At 41.6% G+C, this 22,228-nt stretch overlaps 1 protein-coding gene across 5 annotated transcripts in view; it reads right to left on the reverse strand.

Annotated features, from left to right (window-relative positions):
* The window catches only part of DIAPH2 (diaphanous related formin 2), an 828,187-nt gene that overhangs the window by 460,947 nt on the left and 345,012 nt on the right, over positions 1 to 22,228 (reverse strand). For all 5 annotated transcript variants that reach the window (XM_075186343.1, XM_075186345.1, XM_075186342.1 and 2 more), the window contains 2 exons: positions 4,065 to 4,166; positions 2,071 to 2,165 (listed from right to left, as the gene is read on the reverse strand). In XM_075186343.1, the coding sequence (XP_075042444.1) occupies positions 2,071 to 2,165; positions 4,065 to 4,166 (197 nt within the window). The remainder of the gene's footprint in view (positions 1 to 2,070; positions 2,166 to 4,064; positions 4,167 to 22,228) is intronic.

The raw sequence follows: 22,228 nt of genomic DNA on the forward strand, positions 1-22,228 counted from the left end.
AGCTTTTGAGGCTGAATTTTACTTATAACAATCCCCCCAGAAATTGAATATTTACATTTGGGTTGAATTATCCTTTAAGTGATAACTTAAAGATTGAGAACACGTATTATTTCATTGCGTATTATGCAGCGCTGAACAGAGAATATTTAATCATTAACAGCAGCCCTGGCGCCAAGGGAGCTTACAATCTATATTCCCTACCCCACAGACAAGGGTTAAATCACATCTTCACTAAATGAACTAATGATTCGTGGAGTTTTGCAACCAACTGGAACACTTAAATAATAATAATAATATACGATACTGGGTGTGGCTTATTTGCTGAGTACATAGAGGCGGACAGGTGACTTGTATCATGCTCTCATAGTACATGTAATAAAATGTATCTGTACCAAATGAATTTACAAGCAAGTCGATGACTAGACCGGGCTTAGGCAACTGGTAGCTCACAAGCAGTTCTTGAACTACAACTCTCAGCATGCTCTTGGACAAGTAAATACACTTAACTGTCTCTCTTCAGCTGAACTCTTGCCGGCAGGGCACGCTGGGAGTTGTACTCTCAAGACCACTTAGTATAGTCCGAATCCTAAAGACCCTTGAAGATAATGCTACATTACAAACAAACATTCTGGTATTTCCCACAGTATATGGCCATTACCATACATCAATCCATCCAGGTAGTAGAAACACTCATACGTTATAGAAAACAACCAATTATCTGACCTACACCAGATAGAGAGTAACATGATACCGCTGCTATTTATGTCCAGTTACATAAAACGCTTCCTGCAACCTACAAGCTGAGCAGAACTGAAAGTAATTGAATTTTTTTTTGTTGTAAGATGAAACAAGTTATCAGTAAAATATAGTCTATCGCTGTCAGTTTGACAATTTAATTACCTTCATCTATCCGTTTCCTTTTCATTCTGAATTGGAAGAAATATAAAGGCTGACAACAGAAAGCAGGCTGGCCTCAAAGAGAGGAACAGGTGCGTCTGGCACCAAAATGACGGGGAATGGGGAGACTGGGCATCTGTCAGGGAGAGAACATGTTGTGTACAGGGACTGGACGGTTTGTGTACGGCCACAGAGAACATACAAACTCTTTACAGATAAGGCCATGGTCGGGAATTGAACTCATGACCCCAGTGCTGTGAGGCAGAAGTGCTAACCACTGAGCCATCCATGTTGCCCATACTTGCAGGAATGTTTAATGCAGACATATTATGAGACTCATATATTATATCCCTGTTCTTCTGAGATAAATTGAATCCTTCATTGCCTTAACCTAATTCTATATCCAAGTATATTCTCCAATCCAATCTAATCCAAGTATGCAATGCAATCCAATCTAATCCAAGTATGCAATGCAATCCAATCTAATCCAAGTATGCAATGCAATCCAATCTAATCCAAGTATGCACTCCAATCCAATCCAAGTTTACACTCCAATCCAATATAATCCAAGTATGTACTCTAATCCAATCTAATCCAAGTACATAGATGAACAGGATAACATTTATGCTGTAACGGTCATGATAAATTAATCTGCTTAATGAGCTGTCTGCATGGTGTTACTGTATGAAGACCAGGATATATATATTGAGCTTTATTCATGCATTTTGACAGCCTGTATAATTCCCCTGATTTATGTTATATTTTGGCTCTTGGTCCGATATAACATTGGAGTAGTGGTACGTCAGTAATGAGGCAGTAATCTCAGAAGAACTGGTTTGAAGGTGGAGTAAATGTTGAAAACTAATACAAATTATATTATTGTTCAGAAACAGAAGAAAAACATAATGGGATCTACCATATAGGTAGATCCAAAAACGGTGTAAGTGCAGTAATACAAAGGTTTATACCGATCGGAGCACGAAATGAACGGTGCAACATTTCATCTGCCTGGTGGGGCAGTACGGGGAGGTAAACCTGGGGCCGGGCCGGGGAGGTGGAACAATAAATACCACAAACTGCTCTGAATATCTGTTCCGTAACTCCCATAAATCCCCATATGATGGGAATTATAATACAGAAATACTAGAGATTATTTTCCATACAGACACCTACCTGGATTAAAGATTCAGACAATTTCTCATCATCAACTTCTAAGATAATGTTCTTTATTTCCTCATAAGACATCCGATAAGATCCCAGAAAGATTGCTGAAAGGTAAATAAAATAAATACAAATATTGAGGATAAATAAAAGAACAAAAGACAAAAGGTTTGTTGTAAATAAACACATAGAAACAAGAAATAAACAAGCAAATCCAGAAAATCTATCTTAATTAGGATTTCAGCAAATAAGCTGGTGAAAGTGTGCAAAAATGGTTCAAAATATCCTTTGCCATAGTGAATATTATAGCAGGCTTGGGCAAGAAATGCTGGGAGTTGTAGTCAAATATCAGCAACTTTCGATAGTAATGCTCCTAAAAAGGCAGAACGGAGCCTCAAAGTTATAAATACAACAATTTTTCAACTTTATTTGGCCCTTCGAGATATGGATTCTGTCTATGCAATAGTCACACACTTTCCACACCTAAATCAACAATTGTTATTCCACTAACTTATGAATTAGGATTTCCCCACACCTCGTAGATTGTAAGCTCATGTGGCCAGGGCCAGCTTTACCTCCCGTTTCATGCCACTGTACGTAATTTGTTTGCATAATTATTACCTCAATGACATACAGAGCTGTGTAATATGTCAGCGGTTTATAAATGTAGGATAATGATAAAACGTTTGCAAAGGCTTGGATTTATCCTTAAAGAGGGCAGTACCGTGTAAGAATAATGATAGCATTTAAAATTAGGTTACACCATTATATAAAATTATACTCCTTAATTAGCAGTAATACATTTTGCTAGTAATTTTACTTTATCCACAGTCTTAGGGGTAGATTTATCAAACTTTCCAGAAAGGAAAAGTGGATGTGTTGCCCATAGCAACTAAACAGGTTCTAGAATGTCCTGGATATTGATGCCTAGAATCTGATTGGTTGTTATGAACAACACTTCCACTTTCCCTTTATTGAAGGTTTGATACATTTACCCTTTAGTGGTAAAAATGAGAGTTAATATATCTGCGTTTATGCACAATAGGATCACAATAACATTCTTTCTTTCAGCAGAAAGTAAAATCTACTATACATTATAGTGGGTAGGACAATCAAAGATGCTGCAAGTCCCCTGTATGAAATCATATCCTGTAGAAGGTGGGATAAGAGGCAGCTTAAAGCATAGACTATGGACTATTGGTAAGATAACCCACAGTCAGCATTGAATTTACTATAAACTGGACAATTGCTTAAGGCTCCACATATTTAGGGGCAGCATAAGTTTTTCTGATAGTGGCATCTACTTTGAGAGACGTCATGATGTCAGCTCCTATATATCATACTTGCCAACTCTCCCTGACTGTCAGGGAGACTCCCTGAACTAGGGGTGATCTCCCTCACTCCCTGAAGAGTCTGGCATTCTCCCTGATGCTGAACCAGTACAAGACGTGGTTGGCTTCACCATCTGTGGCATGATGACACAGTTCAGAAATTGTGTCCTATGTCCATGTATTGATGCCTATGGAGGTGGCCATTTTCATGGAGACCAAGATGTAATCAAAGACTGACAGGTAAGACAACATGACTTCAGTAATGGAGACAGAAATGTAAAAGACACTTCAGTCTCTAGAGATTCATTAGCTGCTTTTCTTTAACGCACATTTGCCTACTGTCCCGGAATGTCCGGGAGACTCTCGCATTTCTGGGAGTCCTCCCTGCTCCCGGGAGAGCAGGGCGACCTCACGGTTGTCGCCCCCGCAACAGATAAGTGGCAGGGGCCAAGGCTTAATGACACAAATATCGCATCATCTTAGCCCCGCCCCCTGTTGTGTTTGGCCAAAATTGTGACAATCGACCACCTCCCCAGGATCTCCTTGAAGCCAATGAGGAAAAGTTGGCGAGTATGCTATATATGTTCTTTACATGTACAAGCGGATACTTGTCTAAACACGTTTACAGTGCTGTGTATATGCACTCATTGGGGGAACGACAAGCTGTATACTCACATAAATTCTGGGCTGTTTTACTATCCAGAACTCTCAGCTCTTTCACTTTCTTCTTCGTTAACACCGGTTTATTCTCCTCCTCTTCCTCCTTTGCTTTCTTAGCTATAAAACAAAGAACATACATTAAACGTAAATCACAGGCATGTCACATACGTGTAAAAGTTGTCTGCATTATATTACAACTTGTAACAGAGACTAGAGGCTAGATTTACTAAACTGCGGGTTTGAAAAAGTGGAGATGTTGCCTATAGCAACCAATCAGATTCTAGCTGTCATTTTGCAGAATATACTAAATAAATGATAACTAGAATCTGATTGGCTGCTATAGGCAACATCTCCACTTCTTCAAACCCGCAGTTTAGTAAATCTAGCCCTAAGGCTGGGTACAAACTACAGGTTTTATCGAGCCAAACACACGATAAACGACCGTTATGTCCGATATCGCATAAGTGTGTACGCTCCAACGATTATTGATTATTGTTCCAAAGCACATCGTATTGTTTCATTTGATTTTATAAACGGATTAAAAATCTCAGTAAATGATGGAACAATGTTGTTCCAATCCTGCAGTGTGTAAGCAATCATGACCGGCAGTGTCCATAGATCTCTATAGAGTTTACAGAGTCCCGATCTTTTCAGCCGATGGTTATGACAGATGAAGAGCACAGATCTGATGGTAAATCTTGTAAAACTTGTACAGTGTGTACACAGGAATCGGCTGCTGATCGGGACTTTCAGTCGTTATCGATATCGCATTGGGAGACATTTTCTGTAGTGTGTACCCAGCCTAAGATGTTAGAAACAACATAATCCTTACATCGACCAGATCAGAGGGCTCAAACAGGACTAAATGCTGCGACTGATAGAGGTCGGAATCCAGGCACTTTAATGAAATAGGCCCATCTGGCCTTACTAACTAATCAGTGTTTTATTGCTTTGGAACAGCTGCAATAACAGTGAAAACTGCTGATGGGGTTTGTTTTTCTCATTAAAAAAAAAACCCAAACATGCTTTTCTATAGTATAGAGTATTTATACACAATTTAAACAGAAATCCTGTTATAAAAGAACACATTCTGCAAGTCCAAATTTACCCAGGCACATTAAATCAATAGTCATTAAACTGTTTCCAATGTCTACTGTACAGTTTGGGCTTGTGGATAATACACTACCTAACCAGCTCTGTCCCTGAGCTGCTTTGCAATCACCTGTTATTGTGTAGCACTGCAAACACCTGGTATTTGTTACATTGTAATCACTTGTCATTTTATGTGTAACATTCTAAACAATTGCTACTTTGTTTATTGTAAACATTTATTTTTATTTATACCATTGCTGCATATTGGAACAAGATAACAATTTGTATATCGTTGTGAGGTGTGTGTTGTTATTAAATCGCGTTTGCAATGTAGATCAGACCTTGCTAAAAAATATGACTGCAGGCGTATCAAAATGCCTCGAATTACAAATCAATTGACGTGTTATCAGTAACCCTGGGAACGTTTATGGGAAGACCACCTGTCTGGGATTTTCACATCTTGCTTGTTAGGAATATTCAAAATAGTTTTCCATTATTGATGGGGATATTTGACAAAAAAACTGGAAAAGAAGTAATGCCTCTGTCATTTGTCATAGGATATTCTGTTACAGTGCTATGCAAGGACGCCATATTCAGATATTGTAACTGGGGTGGAAAATATGCCTGTAGGGTATCTCAAGTTCCCAAACAATCTTCGACATATTGCGTGCTTTTTGCATTCAATGCCAGAATGCAATATTTATTTATATTAATATATTATATGGTATGATATATTTATATTTACTAGTGGATCCTGTAGTAGGAGATGATAAAAGAGGAGAAGAGGAATTAAATATGAATATGCTTCGTAGAGCAGTCTAGAATCACACATTCAACCTCCAGCGAATGAATTTCCCAAGATGAAATCCTATGACTCTATCTGCGCCTCTCCGCTGTCATTATTAAGATCATTCATCTAGAAAAAATACCAGACAAATGCCCCGTGTACAGGCATGAATCAAGGCTTGAGGAATATGTCCCAGTGTCACTGCTATCGCCTCTCTATTGTCTTTTATTTGTATAAGTTACTCAGGAGCTTTCATATTTTAAAAACAATTGAATGTCTCAGTCTTGTAACAAGAGTGAAAATATATCTCTTAACTGCAGGTGATAACTGCATTGTCGTGATCAATGATAACGTTTCATGTGGCTCCACACTGTTGTGAGACAATAAACTATACAAGCTCATATTACGGGGAAAATCTTGCCTTTGTCCGGCATCTATACCACAATTTGCGCATGTTTTGTGATGCGACATGTTTAGATAATGGCAAAGACTGATCATTAATCAGCAGAGGATCAAAAGTTTGCGTGTTACTTTCAATGACTATGACAGGTATTTTAACCAATTACAAGCTATAACAAACACATCTGACAATAAAGCAGGGAGGAGCTGGGGGCCGCAGGTGAAGGCTTAGGGGGCAGAATGTGGCCCTTGGGGGCAGAATGTGGCCCTTGGGCCGCCTGGGCTCCTGCACCGATTTGTGTTAGAGCATGCAATGCTGTACTTGAAGCCATGGCTACCAATCAAATGTCACCTTACATTAGTCTGACAGCATCAAACTGCTAAACGCTGATATGTGATTGGTTGATCATTGAATATCAATTGTACAACTCCATTTAAAAGAATCGCACCACCTCTTTCTCTGTGTATGTAAACCTGTGCTCTTGACTGGGATCAGAGACAGGGTTTTAAAAGGAGGAGGAAATCGTTCTAGAGATACAAACAAAAGAAAATATAGTCCCACGCTCTAAAACAAACAATATACAAATCACTATATACAAGCTAGGGACTCGCCTACAGGTGATGGCATGACGTTGGCTTATGCCAAAATAGCTATGTTGTGCACAATATTCTTCTACTTATGTATATGCTGGCACATAGGAGGTATATTTACTAAACTGCGGGTTTGAAAAAGTGGAGATGATGCCTATAGCAGCCAATAGGATTCTAGCTGTCATTTTGTAACATGTACTAAATAAATGACAACTAGAATCTGATTGGTTGCTATAGGCAACATCTCCACTTTTTCAAACCTGCAGTTTAGTAAATTTACTCTACAGTGATTTATACATTGATTGTTTCACAGTAATGTGCAACGTACACAGTGGTCTTAATTGTCCTGCTTGCACTTTCTCAAATGATTTTATTCACTTGTACACATATCATTAATTTAAAGAAGTGCGCCTTGGTTGCACTGATCTAGAGATACATATGTATGGTTCATCGCCACTAATTCAGTATTCACATCAGTCCCTGCCCCATTGGAGCTTACAGTCTAAATTCCCTAATATACACAGACAGACACACAGACTAGGGTCAATTTGTTAGCAGCCAATTCACCTACCAGTATGTTTTTGGAGTGTGGGAGGAAACCGGAGCACCCGGAGGAAACCCACACAAACACGGGGAGAACATACAAACTCCACACAGATAAGGCCATGGTCGGGAATTGAACTCATGACCCCAGTGCTGTGAGGCAGAAGTGCTAACCACTGAGCCACCGTGATACTCCACAATCAACTTCCTTCCTCTATATCAGGCCTGGCCAACCTGCGGCTCGCCAAATGTTTTGAAACTACAACCTCAGCATGCTTGGCCAGTGGGTAGCCAGACAACATCTGTCAGAGCATGCTGTGACTTGTAGTGCCACAACACATGGAAAGCCACAGGTTGGTCACATTTCCTCGATATCATTTGACACAAACCTCCTCTGTTAATAAATTGGTATGTAACGCAGAGAGATAAGCAGTATATTTATATATACATGTATCTTTCATTTATTTTAAACATTAGTGATGACTTGTTTGTTGTTTGCCCGACTTGTTTTGGTGAAGCCACAATAACTCCAAACAGGCACCTGGCAAAATCTCTGCTGCCCACAAAACCCGTGCAGCCACCAATGCTTGTACCCTCTTTATCTTCAGTTTACGGGTTTGCCGTCTTGTTTCTTTGTATGTATTTTAGGATCAGAGGTTTCCGGATTTGTAATCATGTCTATAATTACAGCATAAGACGCTTCAACTTTCTAAAATACAATATCAACATTAGTAAAGTTCTCCTATTTCCTAACACAAATAAATAAAAAAAACATCAATGTAACTTTTTTTTTCTAAGCCAAGGTCATTTTGATCTAATAAATGAAGATGTATTATAGAGGTGAAACTAATCATTTTGTTGCCTTAGGATCCTACTAAAATAAAGCTTTGGTAGGTCCTTGAACAAGTATCTATATTAGGTGTATAAAACATCTACTGCACAAAAGTATCAGGAACGGAACACTAAACAGAACAACGTTTCAGGCCTTCAGGACAGTAACAGTAAAAGTTGAGGAGCGAGCGATCAGTGAATAATTTTTACGGTGCGAGAGGAGCTTCGGCTGAGCCTGGCGCACTCTATCATTCTCTAAGTTATGACTAAGTGCGACACGGAAGCCCACTGCAGACGTACCGTGAAGAATGACTCGCTGCTCAATTCCCTCCTGTGATCTCTGCAAGTGAAGCAAACAACAAGAAAACAGAAGCGGCAAGTTTAACTGTTCGTGTAACACGAATGTTCGCCCCGAAAGAGCATAATACACAATGTACTCAATCGTCTCCTAGGGCCTGATTCATTAAGGATCTTAACTTGAGAAACTTCTTATTTCAGTCTCCTGGACAAAACCATGTTACAATGCAAGAGGTGCAAATTAGTATTCTGTTTTGCACATAAGTTAAATACTGACTGTTTTTGTATGTAACACACAAATATTAACTTTAAATTCCAGCGTACAAATAAGCTATCAAGTATTTGTGTGCTACATGAAAAATCAGCCAGGATTTAACTTATGTGCAAAATAGAATACTAATTTGCACCCCTTGCATTGTAACATGGTTTTGTCCAGGAGACTGAAATAAGAAGTTTCTCAAATTAAGATCCTGAATGAATCAGACCCCAAGTGTTTATGGCAACTCTGATAAACTCACAAGAAGTTCTGGACAGCAGGATAATGAGGCAACCAGAGGCAGTTGTCCGAGGCAGCAGGTTTCAGGGTACTGGAAATAATATATAATAGGCAGATTTTTTTACCCATGGTGCACTGCTCTTTTAGAGCTAGTGCAGACACAGAAGAACCAGGGGGAGGCTGGCTAATTTTAGTCGAGGGGGGGGGCAAAAGTTGACTCAGCAGCCGATTAGGAGCATTTTAAAGAATAAAAACAATACAGGTGGCCCAGTGATCCAGCACAAGGTAGCCCACTATGGTACCGGCCCAGGGGGCAGATATCTCCCTGCCCCCCAGCCCATCCCTGAGTGGGACAAAAGCAAAGTAGGTCGTGAGTGTCCCATTATCTATAAGGATGACAAATGCCACATTTTTTTTTCTAAATATGTAGCAGGAGCTTCCGTGGTCTTTAATGGAGCAAGGAGCGAATACTTTAACGAAGCTGCAGTAGAACATCAGGGTAACACCGAACAGCGAATTTTATCATCATGTTTTTAAATCTGAAAATATCCACTTTGAAGTTTAGTGATCATTTAACTAGACAATAAAACTTTTTTTTTTAAAGGAGGACAATGTTTCCCTCCTATAAGCTGTGCTTAAATAGTCAATTAAAATAAAGTATACCTATATATCCACTTCATCACTCCTGAAAAAAAAATCAAATAACAAGACTGATTCTACTGTAAATTCAGAACTTCATTACCAGCTTACAGCCCAAGAAACAATAAAAAAGGGTTTAATAGAAAAACAGAATAAGGCACCTCAGTGTGTGCATAGAGCATATAAAAATCCCGTCATGTTATGGTCACACATATCTGTACTAGATGTAATCTCATAATATGACGGAACGTTTACCCAAGGATGGGCCCTTTCGGCTTTTAATAACCATCTCTAGGAATATAAGGATGGTCAGTTCCCTCTGTGGCGGACCACACCAGCGACATGTAGGAAGAGAGATGTCCAAGACACGGGAATACACAGAAATACAGGTTCCTCTGGGAAAAGGCTCTAACAAAAATTGGAACATTTCAATGTGAGTATTGATATGTGATTACACAGTTAGTACGGCTTTAATTGACGGATCTTTGGATAAGTCATCGGATACTTTTATCTTTATTAATGAAAGAAATATCTAACTATGATAAAGCAAAATCCATGATGTTATGATATGTTAGGAACGTGTCAATTGCAAAAAAAACAAACGAAAAATAAAATCTCATTTGATCACAATCGCCAAGAGACACGCGTGGATTCCGGAAACTTATGGGCACTGTCAGATGAGCGTTTTCGAACGGTGAAACCATGAAATTGTGAAGAAATGATTCACTCAGTCATTATCAGGTGACAGTCAATGTGGGGGGACGACGACATTCTTAAGTCACATCAAAACACTTTCACTGGCCAAACGTGCATGTAGGTCTTTCACAGCGTAAAATGCTTTTTGACAGGGGGGTGCAGTGCTCCCCACCTACTGTCATGATATATTGGCTTAATATATCATGGCTTTAGAACTTTGCAGTGATGTCACTGGTTCCTAGTGAGTGGATAGGCTGCATTCTCAGTGATGTCACTGGTTCCTAGTTAGTGGATAGGCTGCACTCTCAGTGATGTCACTGGTTCCTAGTGAATGGATAGGCTGCATTCTCAGTGATGTCACTGGTTCCTAGTTAGTGGATAGGCTGCATTCTCAGTGATGTCACTGGTTTCTAGTGAAGGGATAGGCTGCATTTTCAGTGATGTCGCTGGTTCCTAGTGACTGGATAGGCTGCATTCTCAGTGATGTCACTGGTTCCTAGTGAATGGATAGGCTGCTTTCTCAGTGATGTCACTGGTTCCTAGTGAGTGGATAGGCTGCATTCTCAGTGATGTCACTGGTTCCTAGTGAGTGGATAGGCTGCATTCTCAGTGATGTCACTGGTTCCTAGTGAGTGGATAGGCTGCATTCTCAGTGATGTCACTGGTTCCTAGTGAGTGGATAGGCTGCATTCTCAGTGATGTCACTGGCTCTGAGTGAAATGATAGGCACACTTTAAATCAGTAATTTAGGGATATATTTGTATTCTGTAATGATATAAAGGGTTTGAGATGCCCTGACTTAGTTTAACAATAAAAGACTTTGGTTCACGGTAATCAATCTGTAGGTGGTGCACTCATTTGTTTTCTTCCATAAAGTTCTATAGAGTAACTTGCAAAACATAGCAGCATGAACCATTGTGCAGAGTATTGCAGAGTACTCAGGCTCCTGTTCCTGTCAGATCCCTGTGTAGCATCTCATTGTATACAGCGCTCTGCAGGATGTTTCTTGTCCATGGAAGAATCAGGGAAAATGGAATTCTATTTCTCTTTTGTTTTATCTCATTCCAGGCCGTTGATGTGATCAGTGGAAGACAAAGGTCTGTATTACAGCTCTTTACCTGCCGCTGTGATCACAACATCTCCACTTCAGTGGGATATTTTTTTTGTGGATGAAATTATTGTAAAATGGCAATTAGAGAGGATAATTATGTGAATGTTTTCGTCTTTCACCGTTACCTCCCGCAGCAACCCCCCTACCCAAAGACCTTTACAGATTTAACCCATGGCGTGCTGACATTTTATTCCTCTGCACTTTTATTTGAAAACCTATTTTTACATTAAATACTGACAATCGTAAGAAAAAGCCATCAAAGACTGTTAGAAACGTGAAATCTAGTACAAAGTTTTTTGTTTACTATTAAGGTCTGGCCAGGAGTGTGAAACTACAATTCCCAGCATGCCGTACCAGCTATCTGCTGACTATCTGCCTGCAAAGCATGCTGGGGCTTGTAGTTTCACAACACCTGGAGAGACACAGGTTGGCCAGACCTGAAGTAAAGCACCTAATTAGCTTCATATTGGCCAGAGGTACATTAAACATAACCTTTTTGGCAGCCAGTATTCATTTGACTATCAAAATAAGTTCTTGCCCCCCATTGAAAAATATATTCAGATTTTAGTATCATGAAAACATAAATTTATTGCAAAAATAATCAGTCGGTCCACTTCCAGTTTGCATCTTTTTGGATACCATGAATCTCAGCATTACAGATCGGGGGGTGGGGCCACTGTGATACATTACTGTTATCACACCCCCTTCTGTCAGCTGACCTCATCCATTTAAGGATATGGCATACCTCCCAACATATAGAATCCCGAAAGCAGGGAAAAATAAGCTCCAACACCATTTTGACCAAACCCCCACCCACTTTTCTGCTAAGCCACACCCTTTTTTTGGTTTATGAATCGGGATGTCCCACCAAAATCAAGACCAAGATGCCAACATGGTAACTTGCAATAGCCGAATAGGATGAAAATATAGACAAATGACAGAAGAAAAATGTCGTCTCATTATATCTGTTTATTAAGAAACTGGAAAGTTGTTGGATATATATATATATTTTTTTTAATAACTTACAAACGGCAAACCAGAGGCTTAATGTGGAATGTGAGAGCCCCACTTCATGAGGTAATTAAAAATGAAGTATGATAATGAACAAGCGATTTAATGAGGTTGATAGATTGTGTTATACAGGGATGCGAGAGACAATACAGCAGCTTCGTTGTAAGGACGCTGTGAGCCTATAGCGGTAGGCTATTGTTATTTTATTATAATGGAAACGGGTGCTAATCACAGCTAGCTTGTATAGATTATATAATGCATATTATATAACTGCACTAATAAAAATCTAATTTTAACAACTGAAATATATATATATATATATATATATATTATTGTGGGGTATTCAGGTGGTAATGTTGGTAGTTATACTCTTCAGGGGCCCTCTACCCTTCAAAGGGCCACAAATCACCCTTAATCTCAGTACTAAGATAAAACAATACATTTAATCAAAGAAAGAGACATCTATCTATAAGAACATGTAACAAACAATTCTGACAATGAAGCAGGAGACCATAGGTGAAGTTAAGCCTACCTGTTGCCCATCACTCTGGTAAGGTAAAAATATAGTATAATATATAAGAATAAATCTATTTTTTTATATTAATTGTTAATTTGTTTGAATTCACATTGAGTTTTAGTTTCAATTTTTTTGTAAGCTATACTGTCTCAATCTTATTATTAGATAACACCCCACTTTATGTGAATATACAACACTTTGTGACAAAACCACACTTGTTATATGTAGTAAAACAATGTGACTACAAAAAAACCTTAGAGTGTGTTGCAGGGTTATTGCGGTAAGTTTCTTTTTTCAGAAATCAATTATATGGAACCCCCAAACCTCTAGAAATCCTACGTGTGCCCCCTGTACCAAGCTGGATTAAGTTAGAATAAAAGTGGAAGATGTTTAGTGTTCCTGATCAGCTACGTCTGCTGGGGGCTCGTACGAGGATAACATGACTTCTAATCCGAGTATGTGGTTTTAGGACACTTAATTTTAAATAAATATACCTACAAGAAAGGAAAACAAATGACTTTGGCAGGAAAACAAGTTGTTTAGTAAGTCTGGAGATAGAAGTGATCTCACCCTGATCTCCGCTCAGTGTGGTTACAGTCTGTTTACTGCATGGTACTTGTGTTTACCCAGAGCTGATGCAACTTGCTGCAAGAAGCTGTTTTCCTATTGTTGGAGGTGAGGTGCAGCTGGAAAGTCGGTACATTTAGCGCTGTGCGCACCTGGTTCTCCGGTCCCAGGGAAAGGATGAGGTTGTTTTGACATCTATGTGTAATCTGATGAGTTAGGAAACTCATTAACCTCCGCCGGTGTCAAAAAAAAAACGGCTCGGAGCATTTTATAAAGTAATCACTGAAACCAGGAAATATGCTGTGAAATCAGTTTTCAGTTGAGTTTAACCCATTTATGAGCGTAAACAGGGGAAATAAGTATATAACATTACAGTAACAACGGGTGGAAGGATATAGTGGATTGTGCGGAATATTGTGAGGACATTAATAGTCTTAGAAGAGTTCTGTGAGCATAACGTACAACGTCGTAGTCAACACAATTCCATTTCTGTATGCTGGAATGGGGAAGGTAGGGTACCATAGGCAAACCGAGGGGGGTGGGTTCCTAGTGCCTGGAACCCAACCCTCCAAGCCTGGAGCACTGTATAATTGAGGTGGTTGGACCATGCCTCCGGTTCACAAGGCTCTTCTTGCACCTAACAGTAGTGCACGCAGCATTGCCCATGTATATTATGGGGATAGGAAGAGTTGGAGAGCAGCCAAGCACTGTCTAATATTATAGCCCCGCCCCCATGCATGCTGGTCACGCCCACTGATGGCGTGGTGTGGAAACCCCCCTCTACGAATCCTGCGTTTGCCTGGGTACCTCATTGACCTCACCGTATGACAATCCTGCTGTAGGAGGTAGGTGTGATGCCCTCGCTGACTGTCCTCTTGTTCCGCATGGTGCGGTCAGCTGTGAACCTTGGATGTCTCACCATGGATGGTCCACCCCTCAGCTGGTAGAACTTCCTTCAGTTGCTTCTCAGAGGCCTTGTCCAGGTATGGTCCTCTTCCCTCTCCGACACACAAGGTCTCAGTAACCTCCTCACCTCCTTTGTTGCTTTGGTTAAAGACCGCAAATTATGCTGGACAGCAGTGAAAGGGACAAACCTTCCGACTTTCCCATCGTTGGATAACCATGCCCAGGGACAGTGCGGCCCTATAATCGGGGCACAGTAGGGGGGTATGCTTTAGCATCAGAGGCTAGCTGGCCAATTGAATCCCGGGGGCTAGACTCATGAACAGTCTATCAGAACCATTTTAAAGGAAAAAAATCCAATAGTCCAATCACCCAGCACAATGTAGCCCAGGACCATGGGCAGATGCCTCCTTGTCCCCCAGAGCGGTCCTGTTTAGCATATCACTGATCACTAACTGTAATGCAGGAGTGCAGGAAAGTTGGAGCCACTAACCATCTGGAAGACTTTGTCCTCAGTGGCTCAGAGTTTCCGTCCCCTCACACTAGCACTGCAGTAAGTGAGCCGTAATGTGTCGCATCTGTGGAGCAATGCACAGTAACACTGAGGGAAAAGCCATGGTGCTGGGGAGGTGCTGCCAGGTATTTTCTTTACTGTGCTAAATTCAACGGGGTACGTGAGATTAATATTGGCATCTGTGCATGTTGCACTGGGGTCACTGCAATAAGACACAGGCAAATTACAGCTTTGTGTAGAGTGCTCTGTGCAAATGTACTAGGGTTGTTCAACTACCAATGGGGCATGTGCAATGCAGGTGTCAATGCAATCCTAGGGAGCAGTCATTGTGTGGAACGTTCCCTCTGCTCTTCACCTTCCGTTCTGCTCCTGCCCTCCTCCCCCTCCCATGATTTAGGAAAGGTGGGGTGAGTGGTGGCTTCCCCATGTGTCCAGAGATTCTGCGGGAGGCAGAGAGAGGAGTCTACCTCCCACAGCAACCATCTGCCATATCTCATCAACACTCTTCAGGAATCATGGAGCCCTATAGGCAAATTTAATGGCCTTGTGTCAAAAATCTGTTACCTCTACATTTCTTTTATGAGCAGATAACCTCTGAATCATTCCATTCAATAGTTCTGGATCTGTCCTGATTTTGGCTCCAAATTTGGACAGGGCTTTTGCTGGCACTGTCTCAGGTAATTGTAGGTGCGGCTGGGCAAATCAGGATTTGTCCTGATTTTTATTTTACCTTAATGCATGCAGGGCCGGTGCTAGGGTCTATGGCGCCCTAGGCATTTTGAAAAAAATCGGCAAAAACGGCGCCCTCCTCCCTCCTCACCCGGTCTTTCCTTACCTCACCACCGCCGCCTCTCTGCTCCGTCTCCTCCCCTCCACTCACTGACACTAGTGAGCGGAGGGGAGGAGACGGAGCAGAGAGGTGGTGGTGGTGAGCAATAGCCCCTGTGCGGCGACCGCTGACCATACCTGCCTGTGCGGCGGCCGTGACAGGTATGGTCAGCGGTCGCCGCACAGTTTTAAAGTAATTTTCATTCTGGAGGGCGCCCTCCAGAGCCCGGCGCCCTAGGCAAGTGCCTAACCTTGCCTAATGGGAGCGCCGGGCCTGAATGCATGAGATAGGGAACCTAGAAGAAACCAGTCAGTTGGCGGACTGGATACAATAGGAGCCTTTACACCTAGAGAGATTATTGGAAAGCAAAGTGTATTGATAACGGCAGAGATTCCAAGTCCGTTAATATCATCATAATCACCATTTATTTATATAGCGTCACTGATTCCGCAGCGCTGTACAGAGAACTCACTCACATCAGTCCCTGCCCCATTGGAACTTACAATCTAAATACCCTAACATACACACAGACTAGGGTCAATTTTGATAGCAGCCAATTAACCTACCAGTATGTTTTTGGAGTGTGGGAGGAAACCGAAGCACCCGGAGGAAACCCACGCAAATACGGGGAGAACATACAAACTCCACACAGACTATGGTCAGGAATTGAACTCATGACCCCAACGCTGTGAGGCAGAAGTGCTAACCACTGAGCCACCGTGCTGCCCAAGATTCCAAGTCCGTTAATAAAAATATATCTTCGATAATATTGATACACTGGCTGCATCATAAAATTATACACTTAGTAGTAAAAAATAAAATTCCAAGATAGATTTTGCATTTTCTCCACAGTTTACACCTATTATTAGATGCAATAATATGGATAAAACGTGACTTTTCAATAGCCCAGAGAACTAATTAGATGCATCTCTAGGTAGATTTATCTAAATTCCACAAGTGTGTGTGTAAAGCCGGCACCTGCACCGCTGAATACACATCAGTACACCTGTTAATTAACAATTTGCTTAACATGCAGGCAACTAGTTAATTAAGAGCACAGGATTGTATGACAAGCCTCTATCTTGATGGTTTAAGCAGCTGTAGTAGCGGAATCGGCTGTTTTTCTTGAGAGATGCATTTTTATAACCCTTTGAAATTCGTATTCAGCGCTGTACCTGTTCATAATCCTTTCTGTCACTCAAGAAAAGGAACAGCTTGCTATTTACATAAAGAATGGCTGGAAAAATAAGTAACAGATTAATTCACTTGAGGGATTATGCTGACACGAGATTGTTAAAAGTTCATTTAAAGCTACATTTGAGGAACAGATTTTTATTAGAAAAGTCATTGGTTTCTATGTGTAATATAAACTGTGGAATTAAACTCAATAGAGAGGCAATTGCATCTTTTTTTTTTCTTTCTTGCGGTGCTGAAAATGCAACTTTATTGCTCGTTTCTATTAAGTTAAATGACAGGTAATGTGTTTATCTAGTGCATTCTGGGTAGAATATACAATATAGCTATACAAATGTTTAATGTCAGTTCTTTGAGATAATATATAAAATAATATGATAAAATAACGAGCTTTGGCTTTTTTTTTTATATATAGATTTCCCTTACTGTGAAAAGATCTCGGATATGGAAGATCCTGCAATTTGTCGTAAATAATTAGTTCATTTTAATAAAACACACGGTGCAGGCCTGCTGAGACTTGTAGTCCAACAGCAGCTGGATAATCACAGCTTTTCTATAACCTTGACCTCTTTTGCAAATAATACAGCTACAATGGGACTAGTATTCCATACAGGATTTTAAATAAAATGTCTGATGTTATGAGCAGAGAAATTAGACAATCTATAAATGGGTGCGGATGAAGATGAAGCAAGTTTGTGTGCATGACCGTCTTCTGGTCCCTAGATAATATACAGTTTCATATCCCCAAACATTTTATTTTACCAATTGGCCACGTAGGGACATACAGGTCTAATGGTCATCATCATCATCACCATTTATTTATATAGCGCCACTAATTCCACAGAGCTGTACAGAGAACTCACTCACATCAGTCCCTGCCCCATTGGAGCTTGCAGTCTAAATTCCCTCATATACACACACAGACAGACTAGGGTCAATTTGTTAGCAGCCAATTAACCTACCAGTATGTTTTTGGAGTGTGGGAGGAAACTGGAACACCCGGAGGAATCACACGCAAACACGGAGAGAACATACAAACTCCACGCAGATAAGGCCATGGTCGGGAATTGAACTCATGATCCCAGTGCTGTAAGGCAGAAGTGCTAACCACTGAACCACTGTGCTGCCCATATGGTCTGCCAGATTTGCAGCGTTTAGGAGTAGTTTGACGCCCGCTGATGGTGCAGGAACATAGGACATCAGTAACTCCACCATAACTACGTTCCAATCAACTTTTAAAAGGGATCATAGATCCCCATTGTGACTGCAAGGACCAGTCACACAGCTATTCGAGGACACTGGTTGAAGCATTCATTCAGCATAGATGCAGCTTCGAGAATTTTATATGCAAAAGTATTATATTCCGATCAAGTTGACGGCTACAACAATAACACCTGCTGTCTAGAACATTCACAAAGGCTGACTCTAAAGGACACTCCAAAAATCAATCTGCACCTACTTTCACCGAATTCCATATACCACTGGAAATGCACTTACCAAGAGTGAAAAGTTGTCTTGGAAACCCACCCTACTACGACTTCCCCCCTCCCCACCTTTATTTATTTCAACCTTTCTATTTAGTCTCATAAAATACTGCTTGGTTTAGTTTCACTTAACGTGTTAAATAAATCATGACACAGAGAGAAGAGCCGGAGTGTGCTTATTGCTTGTGTCACTTTCTGTGTTTGAAAGTTTTTTTATTACATTGGCTGAAATGCACTTTCACATATAGAGCGAGCCTGGGGGGGGGGGGGGGGGGAACACAGGTGTAATACAAAGCTTCAAACACAGGCAAGTGACATGTAATAGGAGATAGTCCTAATGTCGTCTAACCCTCGTGGCTCATTGAAGATGTAAACAGAACTAAACTGAGCCGTCTATTAGGAGAGCTATGTAAAAGTTCAAATGATTAAAGGGAATTATCCTAAAGTGGGGGTAGGCTGGGGCAGAACTAGACATTTGTGGGCCCCCCAGCTAGAATGTGTTAGGGCCCCCAATGTACACACATAAAAATTTGGTTTTGACAGAGGAGACCCCAAGGTGCGGCCCCGTAACAACTGCTCCCACCTGCCACTATGGTAGTTATGTCTCCGATGTAGGTTGAGTCATGGCTGGTCTGCAGATTTTGCAGTATGTAAATGAGTCTCAGCAGTTTCTCTCAATGGATGCCGGCACCTGCTCTCCCTGTGTGGCTCAGGTGTAATTTCATTAACGTGAAAGGACTGAAGCAACATGGAAAGTATCTGACAGCAGAAAGCTTTTCCAAAACACAAGCAGCCTGGATTTTAATCTTAATATGAATCCGTGTGTCAGTTTCATCAATGTTTTCGCAGTTAAACGCACACACTAAAGGAGTATTCCGCCAAATGCTTATCATTGAATTTTGGGTGGACATTAATAGTGTAGGTTTTACTTAGCTTCGATTAAGTGACCCTCTGACCCGAAAAGTCCCTCATAGGCTCTAAGAGTCCAAAGCTGCACTCCTCCCTCTTACTACAGGATTCTGACAGGGACAGCAGAGTTTTCTGTAAAATTGCTTTTCCCTGCGAATACAGAGGAGGGGCATCGACAACAGCACAGGCCTCCTTAGTAGAAGAGAAGACTGCAGTGCTAGACTTCTGGAGCATGGGGAGCCAGAAGATTGCTGCACAGAATATAAATACATCTCTACTCTTATGGAACTCAAGCCAATATCAAAGTGCTAATAAATTTTGAAAAATCATTGGATGCAATATAAGGACAAAAAAATTGTAGCTAGAAAATTTACACCATTTTAATGTTGAGTTTTCCATGGGATTTAAAAATAATCCATGACTGTAATTATTGTGATAGTAGGAGTGGCAGATGCTACAGGGTCCATACAGCTGCCAACCAGGCTGCTTCAGGCCCTGTTCTCCTCTGCCATCACCATTGGGTTACACCAGTGAAAGCGCTGGAGCTGTAACACTAACGACGAGTCTGCAAACGTGCTCTACAATTCAGTGACATCGGGGTCTGACAGAACATGGGGAAACAGAAATAAGTTACATTCTTTTTTTCGTTTGTTTTTCTTTTAAAAGCCACAAACTTTCTGCAAAAGATTGAACATGATATTTTGCTGCCAAATGATTACACGTGTCTTTTACAAATAGGGTCTGATTGCGTAGTGTCTCTTTGCGCTGTGCACTTACGACTCCTTATGAGGGGGGCGGTGTGCTCTAACAGAGGCCTAGTCCGGTCAGGGTGTATTTGAGCAACTGCATATGGATTCATACTGAAAAGATGGTTTTATTCGACGATTATGAGGGGGAGGTGTAAGTAGTGGATCATGACGAACAGCAGAACTGCATGTAATTAGAGGTTTCCTGATAATTTTCAGATGCTTATTGATACCTTAGCAGTTGCTCAGCCATAGATCATATTTGCCCACATTCCTAAAATATTCAGGAGACTCCCGAATTCTGGGTAGATCTCCTGGGAGAGCAGGCCATTCTTCTCCATTCTGCCGAAGGGGGGGTGGGCGGCCTCGTTGACCTGATTTGCTGCGAGTAGCGCCATTTTGGCCCTTGCATCAAACTTGCACAATTGCTTAATTTCCTTGCAGGGGAGGGCCAAGATGACGTGATTCTCTGCGCCCTGTCCCCTCCCGCCCCCCCGCGTGCCTGCAAATCCCCTCCCTTCTGGTTTCTCCAGGAGGGGAGAATTAGACTATTGGCAAGTATGCCATACATTAGGATTTGCAGATTTTTTTGCACATAACAGGAAGTTGTACCTGCTGTATTAGCGCGGTTATTGAAGTTTAAAAGATGCTTCATAGCAATTGTGTTTGGAACATTAAAAAGTAATTTTTGTTTGCAAATTGGAGGCAAGTGTCTGTTGTCAGGAAGATGCATCTGCAGTCAATTCCGACACGGACACATCTTCAACACTGAATACAGCGTACATACACGTACACCTGCGTGCGACTTTTTCAATCTCCAGGTTCGTTTATGCCGGTGAACCAGGACCACTACGAGTGCGGACCTACAGCTGCCATTGTCCTTATATGGACAGAGTTGGAGAGATCAGCTGCTCCCAGAAGTATCCTGAGATGTTTCAGCTCTCACTGACCATCCATATATCCAGCATGTGACAGGGTCACGGTCGCTGCAGCCTATCAGGCGCAGCGGACGGAGGTCAGTTAGGAGAATTTAACATGGATACGATGCGAGTCCCAAATGCTTCAAAACCACCCGTCACCTTAGAAAAGTCGCTACAGCTATTGATTACATTACACATAGATTATGGAGAGGAAATAAGGATTTTTCTGCCAATACATGATACAATTTAAAGAAAATAAACCTCATTTAGAAAAAAAAGACAGCATGGAAGCTCTTATTTTCCAGAGAAAACATCTAATGATTTTCTTTTTTTTTCTTTGCCCAATGTTTTCAATTGCTGTTGACAGGTGATACACTATAAGAAGGAAAAGAAACAATGCTTCAAAAAAATGTTTGCTTTTCAATTAGAAAACTAAAGCACAAATTGTGGAAGCTCCGGGGCTGGTTTAAGAATGAGGCAACGAAGCATTCGCTCCAGGTCCCCCACGGATCAGTGACCCCATAAATGTCCCACCAGCTGTTGTGCATGACATGCAGCGAAACAGTAAGTTTCAAAGACTTCCACCCCAGTCCTTCCCCACCCACCTCCCTTCCATCCCAGTCTCTCCCCCCCTCCCATTCCAACCCAGCCCTTCTCCACCCATCCCCTTTCCAACCTAGTCTCTCCCCCCTCCCGTTCCTCACCCATCCCCCTTCCAACCCAGTCCCCCCCCTGCCGTTCCTCACCCATCCCCCTTCCACCCCAGTCCTTCCCCACCCACCTCCCTTCCATCCCAGTCTCTCCACCCCTCCCCTTCCAACCCAGCCCTTCCCCACCCATCCCCTTTCCAACCTAGTCTCTCCCCCCTCCCGTTCCTCACCCATCCCCCTTCCAACCCAGTCTCTCCCCCCCTGCTGTTACTCAACCATCCCCCTTCCAAACCAGTCTCTTCCCCCCCTCACCTTTTAACCAAGCCCTTCCCCACCCATCCCCTTTCCAACCTAGTCTCTCTCCCCCCTCCTGTTCCTCACCCATCCCCCTTGCAACCCAGTCCCCCCCCTGCCGTTCCTCACCCATCCACCTTCCAAACCAGTCTCTCCCTC

This window comes from Mixophyes fleayi, chromosome 9 (assembly GCF_038048845.1).
Source record: "Mixophyes fleayi isolate aMixFle1 chromosome 9, aMixFle1.hap1, whole genome shotgun sequence".
NCBI classification, from domain to species: Eukaryota; Metazoa; Chordata; class Amphibia; order Anura; family Limnodynastidae; genus Mixophyes; species Mixophyes fleayi.